The 14,315-nt window shown below is 44.5% G+C and overlaps 1 protein-coding gene across 4 annotated transcripts in view; it reads right to left on the reverse strand.

The window, feature by feature from the left end:
- DOCK1 (dedicator of cytokinesis 1) overlaps nucleotides 1–14,315 on the reverse strand; it is a 493,249-nt gene that overhangs the window by 412,730 nt on the left and 66,204 nt on the right. For all 4 annotated transcript variants that reach the window (XM_048219065.2, XM_026494391.4, XM_026494390.4 and 1 more), the window contains 7 exons: nucleotides 14,193–14,248; nucleotides 10,514–10,610; nucleotides 8,012–8,160; nucleotides 4,255–4,390; nucleotides 3,234–3,391; nucleotides 1,760–1,841; nucleotides 1,209–1,344 (listed from right to left, as the gene is read on the reverse strand). In XM_048219065.2, the coding sequence (XP_048075022.1) occupies nucleotides 1,209–1,344; nucleotides 1,760–1,841; nucleotides 3,234–3,391; nucleotides 4,255–4,390; nucleotides 8,012–8,160; nucleotides 10,514–10,610; nucleotides 14,193–14,248 (814 nt within the window). The remainder of the gene's footprint in view (nucleotides 1–1,208; nucleotides 1,345–1,759; nucleotides 1,842–3,233; nucleotides 3,392–4,254; nucleotides 4,391–8,011; nucleotides 8,161–10,513; nucleotides 10,611–14,192; nucleotides 14,249–14,315) is intronic.

Here is a 14,315-nt window from a genome sequence, read left to right on the forward strand (position 1 = left end):
AATATTTTCCATAGAAGGTTGAGAACACACTGTTCACCTGGGCTCTCTTGACACAAACAGGCGGAAGTTATTCTGGATAAAAACTCAAAATTAGGTTCCTATGTGGGAACTGGAATTGCACCAGAACGGACAGAAGCGGTTACCAAACAGGTGATCAACCTCCGGAGAAGTGTCCTTTCCGAACCACAAAGGGAACAGCAGGTGGGAGGCTGTCCTGAGTGGACTGGAGGCACGCACTACCTCGGGACAGCCCCACTGGCTGTGCTCAACGCCACGTGTAACACAAGGAGGAAAGGCAGTCTGAGGGCAGCGCCCCACCAGGCGCCGCACGGCCCATGGTGGCTCACAGGTTGATGTTGCTCAAAGCAGCAATTCTAATTTAATTGGCAGGCTGTGGGGCCTGGGCAAGAATACATTTTTTAATAGTTCCCCAAACCGTTCTCATGTACAGTTAGGGTCGAGAATCACTGCATTAAAATATTTACCTTCTGCACCAAAAACATGTAGCTTCCTTCACCTTCCTCCAGCAGACTAGGGGGACACCTTCACCATCACCTTCCCCCAGCAGACTGGGGGGACATCTTCACCTTTCCCCAACAGACTGGGGGGACATCTTCACCTTCCCCAGCAGTATGGGGACACCTTCACCTTCCCCTGGCAGACTAGGGACAAACTCTCACCTTCCTCCAACAGACTGGGGACTCCTTCACCTTCCCCCAGCAGATATGACTAAGCTCTCTCTTTTCTTGAGCTGTCGCCAAAATAACAGAACACAAATACGGAGGACAGACAGCACCTATTTCAAGATAACCGTGTCCTCCTCATGGTCCATTCTCCCTCCACCTCTTCATCACTTTGACTATTCAGTGCCAATTTACCCCTATATCAATCAATCACCAGGTCCAGAAACCCTGAAAACGTCCAGAGACTGGCTTTCCTCCAGGCTGAGAATGTGGGTCAGGGTCTCCCTCAGGAGATGTGATCTGCTTGAAAACCAAATACATGATTTACATCTGAAACTTGCAGACCGAAGCATCCTCAGCTGCGCGTCCACAGAAACCACACAGAAAAGGACGAAGAGATTTTTTTCCCCTAACAGAAGAGCTTATAAATCAAAGCAGCCCGCTGTCCAGTGTTCAGCTGCAGCTTCTATTCAGAATGAACGTGACGGTCTTGAAACGCTCAGGAAAAGGAGAGGAACGCATTACCGGCCACTCCGAAAGGCCGCCGCAAGCCCGAGGTCAGTTTCCTGGTGTTGTTGTCTCTGAGCTCCATGCGACCCACTCGAACGATTTGACAAACAAAACTGATTTTGTCCCTTTTCAGGTCTTTGCTTCCGAGGTCCTGGAAATATTAATTTCCATAAATTATTTTGGAGAACCATGACTCAATGCAGGTTCAATTGAAATAGACAGTAACAAGATGGATTGAGACTCTCTTCTAGGACCAGTTTTTAGCATTTTAATAAGTTATTCACGTAACAAAAAGGAACTGAATAACAACAGTCCATTAATGTGAAGGGAACTTCAGATACCAGTTTAATAAGAGAGTGCTGGGGTAAATCTCCATCCTGGGGATTCGAAGGGAAGCTAGAGACTCAAAACAGTTCTGGGAAAGTGTTTTATTATTACTGAATCCCCATGGATTACAGGCATCCCAAGGATCCATGCTCTAGCGGGGAGAAAAGTCAGAGGGAGGTCATTAAAAATAATCATTAGGATGGAGGATGATTCAAATGAACTTCTCTGGGTATACTTACAGTAAAGACAGCTCGCAAATTATGTAATCTGTCTATATCCTTAGGCAATCCTGAACTTGACCAGCGAACCAGGTAGTTTTCACTTGAAAACAAAAGAAATAAAAGCAAATTCATTTCCCAAATACAACAGGGCACTAAACAGACACTCACATTGATTTATGATTACCAGCACGGAGGTCCACGATGCAGGCAACCATATGAGTTCAGAAACGTCAGCCAAGCCACACAGAGCTGCTCTTCCATTAACATGAAAGTAATCTCCCACACAAGGTAACAGTCGAGAACAGTCAGTACAAAACCTAGGGTTTTGTCTAGGGTTACAACTGCAGTGGAACTGTTTGCAAATGTCATTTCAGAGTTTATTATTTTAAAAGCATTACTGGTGTATGTAGATTGACTAGAGTCTAAAATTCACCATTCATTCATTTATAGTATAAAAGAAATACCACACGTCTATTTCACAGCCGATAACAACCAAATACGCCAAATACACAAACTGAATCCTAAGAGGAAGAAATGAAGTCCATATCAGAAATGAGGATGAAATTCATTCATTTGTTTTCTGTCACATACTAAGTTTTAAATTTCTGAATAATATAGGGGCACCTGGGTGGCTCAGTGTGTTAAACATCTGACTCTTGGTTTTGGCTTAGGTCAAGATCTCAAGGTCATGATATCAAGTCCCCGCATCAGGCTCCCTGCAGAGAGTAGAGTCTGTTTAAGATTCTCTCTCTCTCTCTGCCCTTCCCCACCCTCGCACGCATGTATGCGTTCTCTCTCTCTAAAAAAAAAAACTTTGAATAATATAAACGAAGATGTTTTGGTTTTAAATGCACGCACAAATACACACTTCACACATAATTTAAACCATAATTCTTCCATACAGACAAAGAGAAAGTTATATGAGAGACAAAAGCAAGAACTAGGAAAGAGACCACATTACAAATGACAGGAACGGCAGAGACGAGATTTATAATATTTTGTTCAACAAATATTAAGTGAGAGCCTTTATGTAGCAGGCACTGGTCTAGACACTACCTTCCAGCCAATCGTGTTGCAGAAATAACAACAGGCCAAAGGTCCAAAAATGACACTGACAACAAACAAAGTTTGAAAAAGCAAGATTAAGACAAGAGTGCTACTACTTGTGGGTCTGGAAACATAAAACCCTATGAAGACAACCCTGGAAACAATTACTTCAATCTTTAGTCGCCAGGTCCTTGAAACAGCACAAGACAAAAACTCTACATTCACATACCCACGTGTGTGCAAGAAAGAAGAAAGTGGATGCTGGCCCAGAGCCCAAGCCTTGCCATCACATGGTCCCAAAACAGCACTGGGTTCAGCTGCTGGGGAAAGACTGGCCAGCTGACCACCCACTGCTCTCTGTGAGAGCAAGATTTGTGGTGGTTCCAGAGCCATTTGCCTAACGCTAACCAGAGAGGAAAGGCAGCAGCAGGGAAGCGTCACTAACCTGATGAATTTGGACTCCACAGGGTCATAAAGAGACATGAGCACTTCAGCATCTTCTCCAATTTTACAAACCACATTTTTGAGGTTGACAAACAAGGCCAGAGAAGGGGTGGCGGCAAACTTTGCTTGTCTGTTAATATCTATGTTCTGCTTTTGGGACTGTAAGTAGAAATAAAATAGAAAGCTGACATTAGCAATACTCACCACTAACCCTCACTTTCTTTATTCTCGACAGAAGAGGAAACTATGTGCAACCAGTTGGCATCACCCAGCAAAGCCACAAGTCACTTCCTTGTCCCAGGTCAAGTTCTCAACATATGCATGGACCCAACTGAAAGTAACTACACCCTCTGCAAAGGTTACGATCCCATAAGAGTTTGTACTGAGTCCGGTCTTCAGATACTCAAGTGTCTACTCAATCAATCACAATGGCGTTTACACACATATTGCTTAATTTTTGTTTCTCCATTAAGCTAAATCCTCCGAGGACATTTCTTATTTATCGTTATGTCCTCGGTAGGTGGCACACAGCGGGTGCTCAGTAAAGACCTGCTGAATGAATGGCTGACTCAATCAATTGATTTCTAAATATCGGCTATATAGAAGATCCCATTGAGGACCAGCGAAGATGAAAAAGACCAGTAAGACATGTGTTCTCTGCCCTCATCAAGCTTAGAATGTCACTCCATGGGCTCCTATCAAAGAGGAAATGCAGCATCAAGTATTGTTCCCCATGACATGAGAACACAAGTCAATGTCACTAAGACCCTGACCCCTAAGATGAAGCAGGTGCTGTACAACCCTCCCCCACAAAAGAATGAAATCCTTTCCGGTCATCGGCAGCACGTTTTTGACACTGGGCTCCTTTCCATTCATCGCTGTATGAAATACATGGTTCAGTTGTGCTTTTTTGGGATTTTCTAGTGCAAATTCTGGGCCTTACTGGCGGTTTATTAGTGTTGAAAGCAGTTACTGAGGAAAGATAGTCTAAATGTAAATGGCACATGACAGAGAGAACTTACCTTTTCTTCTTGCAATCTTTCCTCCACTTGCTTAGAAGCTATTTCATGAGCTCTGAAGAGGCTAATCGTGCTAGTTAGCTCTGGATCCAAAATGTTCCCATCTTCATCTCTTACCACCAAGTCCAGATCAAGAATTCTAGAACAACAAGGATTCAGAACTTCATGGACACAAACCAAGGGCTTTGACGTGTGCGTTACTAACTACTATGTGAACAGCATGGACAGTTTAGAGCACATACCTGCTACATATATTTGGGGGAGGGGTATATATATATATATATATATATATATATATGGCATGTATAGAGAGAGTGTACATACATGCATATATTATACACACACACACACATACACAATGACTTACAAACCCACGTGCCCAAATACTTAAAACTGGTGGTTGTAACATCATCACTGAGCTGGGGAGAAGAGGGAGGAAGAGCTGGAGCGGAGGCAAACCCACCATTCTATTCTGGTAAGTTCTATCACACAGCTTTCCTTCTACCTACAATCAGTTCTTTTTTTTTTTTTTTTTTTTTTAAGATTTTATTTATTTATTTGTCAGAGAGAGAGAGAGAGACAGCCAACAAGAAAGGGAACACAAGCAGGGGGAGTGGGACAGGAAGAAGCAGGCTTCCAGCGGAGAAACCCGATGCGGGGCTCGATCCCAGGACCCTGGGATCACGCCCTGAGCTGAAGGCAGACGCTTAACGACTGAGCCACCCAGGTGCCCCTACAATCAGTTCTAATCCCCCAATTAGCCCATCAGAAGATCTTTGATAAAGACATTCTATTGTGTTTCGACACCAAACATGTGGAAGTTATCCATAATAACATTAAGCAACTTTCTGGCCAGATGGCTAGATGTAGTAGCCAAGTTAAAACACGAGCAGCATCTGTCCAATAAATCTGTCCATCTATATCTGGAAATGTCTTTTTGGCAACATTCTGTTTCCCCAAATCCAACAAAATTGTTAAGTGATTTTTAGCACAATTTTTATTTAAAGAATAAACAAAGACCATTACGTAAAGAAAGAAACCAGGAACTGTGCTATGTGATGTGCTTTGGTTTTCTTTTTAATAAGATATGAAGATCTTAACCACAGATGCCTTATACTTTGCCTTTGGGATTTTCTTCCTGTGATTAACAAGTCTATAGAAGCAGGAAATTTTCGGGTTTTTCTGCTTTTGAACCATACAGCAATGTAAAGAGTCTGTTGAAAGAAAGATAAATTTCAATGAAATAATGCCTTTAAAGAGTGTTAAGAGGAAAGTTGACTTGGTAATAAAGACTCCAACCAGACAAACTCATCTCTGACCTCTCTTCTCTGAAGGTCACACACCTGAACACTGGATAGGAGTCTGATACCGTGTCAAGCAGGATCACTCTGAGAGATATGCTGGGCCGCTGCACCATTTGGAAGGCAGTCACAAAGACCTTGTTTTTCCCTGTGACTATCTATTGAGCAAATCCACTGATGATGAAGCAGAACCAACTGGGCCTGTCAGCAATATGAGGGTAAACAGGCTTTTAAACAAATAGTCAGAGGCTTTTCGCCCTGCATGAAAACAGCCTCGGTAGTTGCAATGATTGTGGGGTGCCTCAAGAGGAACAGAAAGACGTTTAAAAAAAAAAAAAAAGGCTTTCAGGCTCTCATCAGTTGTCTCTGTAACATGTTTCACTAATGAGGTAAAGCCCCTCTCCCAAATATTACCACTCATCCAAACCCTGAACCTGCTCCAGGGAGGAGTCAGTGCTGATGTGGGCGGGGTCAGTGCTGGTGTGGGTGGAGTCAATGCTAATGAGGTGGGGAGAGAATCCTTTCTCGCATAGGCAGAGCCAGTGCTGGTGTAAAATGATCTACAAGGCACCTGGCTTTAGGAGGAGAGGCCAGAGGTCCTGCAGGCCACATAGAATCAGGCTCCCTGAGGAGCAGAGGCCCAGGCTATGTACCAGCCTGCTGCATACATCCAGCCATGTGCTCCTCCCCTCACTCCTGCCAGGACAGGTGATCACATCCATTTCACAAAAGAAGAAAGCTAAGCTCAGAGAAACATCTAGAAGAACCCAGAGCCTGGATTCTGAACCAGAACCCTCTCATGGCAGAGTCCATGGTCTTTCCAGAATGCCACATGGAAAATGGTACAAGAAGGGGCCTGTCAGGGGTCTTCGCGCCAACCATTCTGCATTTTTCTCAGCAACCAGTGCTCACGTGCCTCTGAATCCACAGTGAGCTTCCACTATGAAGGCAGATCTCAGCAAAGCAAGAGGGCAAAAAACTGTCCTGTTAAAGACTGTATTTCCGATCAAAGCAGTAAATTATGTTTTGAAACACTTCCTTTCTTAACTAGATTGTTCCATGACATAATGTACTTTGGTTGCTTCCCACAGCCGAATTAAGCAGGTGGCTTCTGAACGTAAGTATAAAATACAATACTCCAATAGAAAACAGAATCAAAGCTCCAAAATTTGGTTTTTTTTTTTAGACAGGTCCTCATGAAATGGATTTCCCTGCAACAATATCTAATATCCTACACACAGAAGTCTCTGACTTTTGAGAGGGGAGAGAGGGAGACACCTTCTTCTGTAGCCTTCTTAGTCCAGATACTACATCTAACTAATAATGTCGTTTTTATAAACTTTTCACACTTGGAAGGATGAAGTACTAGAAAACAAAATTATGTTATAATTCTGATTTTACAGGAAGGTTCTTTAGTTTACCCAAGGCACCTTTCAGCTGAACGGCTGGGGGCAAACCTCTCCCATTCTCTGAGCATACCATCCTAATGTGTAAAATGAGAGGTTCGGACTCTCCCAGAAGTTCCCCAATCTGCTGTCCAGCATGGTCTAACCCTATTTTTAAAAACTGCCGTTTCCAGCCAGCATTCCACATCTTGGAAATCAGAATCTTAAGGAGTGGGCCCCACAATTCTATATTTTGAAAGCTGTCCAAGTGCTTCTGATATAAACCAGCATCTGGGAATCATGTGACCAGATCATTTTTAAAGGCTTCCTGCAGCTCTGACATTATAGGAACAACGAAATAGCTATCCCGTGGGAAAGGACGTGGCCTCACTCAGGTCACAGACTTGGCAGAATCAGAATGAAGCAGCCTGCTCCCGCTCGGCATCAGGCGGGCTTGTGAACGCCGAAACGCACCGCGCTGTGGGCAGGGAGCGCACCGCTGCTGAAGGCGTTCAAGCAGAGCTGAGTGCAGGCTCGCTGTAGATGGGAACGTTTGCAAAAGACATCCTTACACAAGGCAAAATTATCTGTTGTTTATCTGAGATTCCGATTTAGCGGGCTGTATTTTGGTCTGCCAAACCTGGTGCCCCTGGTCTGGTGATAAGTTTCAAGGTGACCTTTGATGTCCCTTCCAACTCTTACAACTTAGGGTTCCACAAGGCATCCTGGTGCTTGCTGCTGCACAAAGTACCCCCAGGTCTGGACCGGAAGTCAAATACTATGAGCCGCAAATAAAGCCCCTTGTCGTGAGAGAATCAGAGCAGTGTCACCTATGAAGAGTGAAAATGACAGGCCACCCCGGCCCCAGCTTCTCGGAGACAAGAACAGGTTTTGACAATGACTGAAAACTCCTGATTTTTAGAATCCAATAGAAAATAACTTAAAAATGAAAACTATGCCCTTATTTTGATGTTAAAACATTTTTTATGAAAAAATCTGATTTTAGCCTCCTCAAGGCTTACAATTATTATATTGGATAATTTAAGCATGAAATCATCTTTCCAATAAACAAACCTGTTTCCATAATCAATTTTGGCAGTGACCTTCTTCTTCAGTTCTTTGAGCTCGTCCTGCGGCAAAGTTCCGGAGAGAATCTGTGACCGCCACTCAATGAGGTCGTAGATCATGTGCCGGACACTTCGAAACATCTCCCTATTGTCTTGCTACACAGAGGGGAGAGAAGCCATGTGTAAAGCTTTAGGTACAAAAAAAGCCCTGTGGATTGTTTTTCAAATACACATGTAGTACATGCTTTCTATGATGGGAGTCAATCAATGTCACAAGATCTTTCCAGCATGAAACAGGGACACGTGATATGGAGTCGGCTTCCTATCAGGCACTAAAAGATCAAAAGGCTAAGAGGTAATGCACCATCTCCAATATTCCATCCAACTTCCAGAGTATGTACCGCTGAATCGAGAGGTTAACCAGAGCAGGATCTGGATGTGGAGCCGCAAACCCAGCCCGTGAACTTCTCGGACGTGGCCCATAGATGGGCCACCCCGAACTTCCCAGAGTCAGCTTGAGCCTAAAGATCCTGCCATGGAGTCTTCGATATTTTGAAGACTGGGCCCTGTGCCATTCTCAGCACACCAGGCAACCGACGACCTGGGCCTGTTGTCAGCCGAGCTGCAGGGAACAGCATCACACAGGGACCACACGCGCCGTGCTTCATTCAGGGCAGACAGAGCGGTTCTGCCAGGAGTAAAATCTCAATCTACCAGCTCTTGGTGCATTGACATCAAAAGGAAAACACAAATAAATTCACATTTTTATCACTGTCTACATATTTTGAGGAGGTTGATAATACCCCCCCCCCAAAAAAACAACAGTTTTGCAACGGCCAAGAGTACAATTCATCAAGGAAATTAGGGATTGCCCCTTACCTCCTAAAAGAAGCGGGTGGTTTCCTCCATGAAAAGTGATCAAGGAGACACTTAATTTGATAAAATTCTAAACATGGTCCCTATAAATATTAAAACGTGGCCACTGCTCCTTTTTAAAATAAATTCTGCTCTACGTATCTGAACCTCTTATCCCACTATTCCTAGTACATGACCTTCTTTCTAGCAATTTCTAAGACCCCCACCACCAACCTGTCAGAGAACACCCCAAGAGACTCTCCTGCATCCCACAGGCTCCTCATTATAGCATCATCCTAATGTTAATTTCTTAAATAACAACCAAACGGTCAAAATTAATGGTTTATTCCACAACCAGGTTTATTTCCTCTTACTAATTCATTTTTCTAAAGCCTAACTAAATATCTAAACTCTGTAATATTCTAACTTGTCTACAACCACAGAGCACAGCAAAAAACCAATTCATACAAAAAATACTGTAAGGAATTTCTTCTAGCCTTGTACAAATCCAACAGTGTAAGTCCATGAGAGGCAAACCTACATTTCTAAAAAGGAAGCCAAGGTGATGGCCGGGCATGCCTATCCCGGGCAGGAAGGCTAAAGCCGTGCCCACTAACGGATCAGTCAGCATCAGTCCTGTTTGTTTTGCTGCCATATTTTTGTTTAAAAATTGCTAAGTTGAACATGAAAGACCGACTACAAAATTGCTCAGATTTACACAAAACATTCATGGCTAACTTCACGCTTTTCGGTTTTTGAGAACATTTGATGACCAATTACTGCAACTGCTTATTACTGTGCATTTACAAGAAACCACTGTATAATCAAAAACAACAAGCCTGCCCAGAGAGCAGCTGTGGGACTTTTGCAAGTTTTCTGTGTTCCCAAGAAATCGATGCACTGACTTCTCTCCAGAGCCCTTGCTTTGTGCTGACAACATTAGCATATGAGAAATCAACACTCTGAATAGAAATACAGGCTTAACAAAAGGTAATCTTCTGCAAATATGAATTTATGTGCAAAGAAATGCCCCGAGGGAATAGGAAATGGAAGATGTCAGGAGTCTCAACCTCCCTGCCCTAATAAGGCTTCTTCCGTGATTGGGAGAACTGGACAGTTGTACCCAGAGCCAGAATGCAAACGACTTCCCCACCTCAGTAACAGGCACACATTGGTCTAGAAGACTATGTAGTTTTACTCAAATGATAAGAGACAGACAATGGCACAAAAAAAAAAAAAAAAAAAAAAACCCAGCGATTGTTTTCTACTGCATCCATAAATAAGCACCCATTACAGCTTAAAAGCAGATTTTAGTTTCCATGATCAAAATACAATTGGGGTTACATCAATGCAGCCTGCCTAAGCTGTCTTCCCAAGCGCTCCAGCAGCCTGTCTCAGTGCTTTGTCACCAATGCTTTGTCACAGTGAGCACGGCCGCACCCCAACACAAAGCAGGTCCAAGAGGACAACAGCCCCCCAGGGAGGCCAGAGTAATGGGCCATGTGGTTTTCTCTGCCCTGAGCATGACTCAGTACCCAAAGTTCTGCTTTTGAGGTTCCCAAGGAAAGGGGGGAAAAAAATCCCATTGGTACAGCAAGGTCCAAAAAGACCACTATCTGTTTTTAAGCTTAGATTCAACATCCAGTTCTCTCACCACATAGAGCTGCCTCCAGATGGTGGACCACTCCCGGAGAGTCGTGGTGACTTCCTGTACGAGCGGGAGGTCACCCGGGATGACCGTTTCATGTTGCCTAGGGGAAAAGAGGAAAGGACAGCCACGTTCATGGCTTCATTAAAGTCTGCAAGTTGCAAATTCCAAATCCAGTCTACAGAATTAAATATTTAAGCAAACGGAGAGAAAATATACAAATAGACTGTGTCCACACATAGGAACACGCACACCTCTAAGAACGACAGGTAATATTTGTACAGAGCCTGAGTGTGTTCATACATGACCCTACATGTAAAGGCGTCTACCTCATATGTCAAGGTAAGATGAAGGAGGCAAATAATATCCCATTAGAAGTCTTCAGAACGTCAAGGTCTGAGAGTACATACATTCATAATACGTGTACCCATCTATCTTATAGATGCCATCAATTATAACCAACCTGTGTGGCGTTAAAATGCAGGTTTGGGTTAAAATGATTTTTACATTTCCATCATGCATAAAACTCATTATATGATAATACATGAAGCAGTTCTCCTTGGCGAAACACTGATGAGGCTACATCTCTCACATGTCCGGAAGTACTCTATCTGATCCCAACACTCGGATTATCCCTTCCCTTTTCCCTGCACCCCGAAAGGTTAACCCCTGACTTATTCTTAACTTGCTATCTATTTGTGCTTTTTTTTTTTTTTTAAATCATATCAGCCATTGTTTTCCAGTCACATGCTCTGTATCAGGCTCTGTGAGGGAGGACTTAGAATACTTAGAATTGAGGAAAAGATTGAAGGGAGGCTCGTGAAATTGGTCCACCTGGCCCCAGATGCCCTGAACAGACAAGACTCCAACCAGCATGGAATGTGCAGGGATTCTGAGATAGGTCCCACCCACGTATCTTGAACTGGCTGGAGCCGAGATCGGTGAGCGGCACTCATACTTGGGCTCACATTGGGGTTTCGGCCTGCGATGACCCACTGAGGGTAGGGATTCCCAAAGGAAGAGACACTGGAGTCCCTGAGAGAACACCAGTCTCCGTAGACAGGTCTGGCCACATGCACCACCTGGAACAGCAGGGGCCAGATGTCCGAGGCACAGGTGCGTATGGGACCACCCCCCACAAAACGGCTTTTAGGAATTCCCCTCTGATGGGACATCATCAGTGTCTATTACAGAATGTGGTTGTTACAGCAGCCCTGCCAAGTCTGTCACCAAGATTCCCAGTAAGGATGCTGATGAAAATATGGTTCCATTACACTCAGCAAGACCATCCTTAGAAAGCCTCTGGGGGGGATTTCTCTTCTCTCAGGATCAGCATATGTGTCAACAACTGGGATGCTTCCATCCTCCAGATCCTGAGTTTCATGCTGAGTCCACTGGGCTCTTCCATTGGCTATCAGAAACTCGGAGCTCAACTAGACGCCCCTGCTCCTACCACATACAGAGGGCCTCACTGCTCATGCTGTGTCCTGGTCTCGGTTCTGCATCGTTCTCACTTCCTCCCTCTTCATAGGCCTGATCTGTCCCTGGAACGAACACGCTGACTGGCTCTAATGTGTCTGATCAGGCTTCCTTGTGTTATCATCTCTGTAACCACCTCATTACCTGCAAGGGGTCAGCAACGTACAAAGCCAACAGCGGCTGCCTCATAGGGTGGTCGATAAGACCTATGGAAAGAACATCATGCAGGGCATGGAAGAATGGGCAGGACCCGGCAGACACTCAGCCAATGGCGGTGGCTCTAAATGATCAAGCTAGACATGAAGGGACAAGTCAGGGCTGGTGGCCCCCATCCGAGCATCACCCACAGAGAGGAAACACAACAACACGGGCCATGTCAAACAGAGGGGCAACACAGGGCCAGGAGAAGGGCAAGGAGAGCCCCCTGGGAGTAGTGGGCAGGGGGGGAAATAGGCTAGGAAGCAAGAGAAACAGGGTACGAAAGCAACAGAATAGACAAGGGGCTTCAGTGAAGGGGACAGCCACCAGTATGCAACACTGCAGGAAAGCGCCAGAACAGCAGCCCTGAGAAGACACTGGAAGCCCGGAAATTAGGAGGCACTGGTAGCCATGGGAGCATGGAAGAGCAGAGAAAAGGGAACTGCCTTGGTCACGGGGAAAAGGCAGAGAATCGGTGGCAGCTGGCACACAGCAATGAGGTGGAATGTCTCAGAGTGAAGGGGGCACAGAAACAGCAAACCCTGAAAGAGAGACAGGGTAATGACCCTGGAGGGCAAGGAGGCAGGTGGGGGTGGGATGACAGACTGGCCTGCCCTGGAAAGAAGGAAGGACTGTGGGGAGGGGAGGTCAATGTCTGCAGATCGCTGGAGGAAAGGAGGAGCCGTGAGACCACCTGTCAGGTCTGAAGGCAGGAGGTCTTTGCAAGGAGGGAGACAGAAGGCAGCTGGGTGTGGGTGCGAACAGCAGTGGGGAGGCAGGACCAGAGAAGCAGTGTGGGGAGCAAACATGCGGAGCCCCAACACATCGGCAGAGAAACCGTTTCTTAACTGCTTCTGTCTTTGGTGCACCATTCACACGCTCACCCTGGGGCATCTCCCACGAGCCCCAAGAACGGGAGCCAAAGTGTCTGTCTGTGTGGGTGTGACACCACTCACTGAGAATGAAAATAATCTCGCGTTCACTTTACTATTATGCTTCATAATTACATTCTCCATATATTCTTTTGTATACGCAGTGCTTTTTTACAAAAATTAATCACAGTCTGACTTCTATATTGATTCTGATACAGACAGATGTAAAATGCATTCAATGCATACTTCATTCCATTATTTCTACAACAAGAGTCAAAACTTTCCTTTTTTTCCCTTCCCTTTAAAACTCTGCACACAAAACTTTTTATCTATATAAAAAATTATCATATTACAGGTCATCCCCATCTATGCCTCTAAGTTATTTTCTTCATTTTAATTATGCATCATGCAACTTCAGAACCCGAGCTAGTCCTTTTCATATGTTAAAAGTACAGTGCTTGGAAAGGCAATTTTGTAATCAGCCAAAGAGATGTCATTATGCAGTAATCATATGATTAGTAATTTTATAATTTGCATATTTAACTGAGGGTGAAGATGTAGAAGAGACAAAAAAGGAAAACATTTTAATGCTCCTTCTTCCAAGTTCACACCTGGCTATTCATTTGCCATTCCTGCCTAATGGGTTCTCGTTCTATAAAAGTCCTTTTAATGATCTTACACATCAGTTTTATGACCTCTAAGAAACATACATCACAATTAGACAAAATGTAAATTCACACACGTCCCAATTTACCAACTGTTGCTTCACCCTAAACCCCATTTGTGTCATAGCGTTCAAAGTTTTCCAGAAAAACAAACTCAGAGCGGGGGGCTGGAGCCTCTACCCAATGGGACCGCTCACAGAGCACAGAGCACTGGGCCAATGCTACCCGAAATCGACATCGGGTCTAATGAGCACAGCTGCAGGTCCAGTGCTGACTTCAGACTTTTCAAAGGTCCAAAACCATGCTGTGCATATGTCTCCATCCCAACCCCCTTTCTCTGCCCGGAACTCCTGTCCCATCGCAGTCACTCACGCCCACATCCAACCCCTAACAGGCCCTGCCATAGGGACGAGCAGCAAAGCCAAATACAATCGCTGTGTTTCTTCATTTAAACATTAAGACCAGACTCACCCTTTTCCTTCAACTATGGCTTCTTTAAGATGAATATATGAAGCAGGAAATATACCCTTGGGGGGAAAAAAAACAGTAATTTCATTATCAATTTGAATACCAACCGAAATCAAAAACCACCCT

This window comes from Ursus arctos, unplaced genomic scaffold, assembly GCF_023065955.2.
Source record: "Ursus arctos isolate Adak ecotype North America unplaced genomic scaffold, UrsArc2.0 scaffold_7, whole genome shotgun sequence".
NCBI lineage: Eukaryota > Metazoa > Chordata > Mammalia > Carnivora > Ursidae > Ursus > Ursus arctos.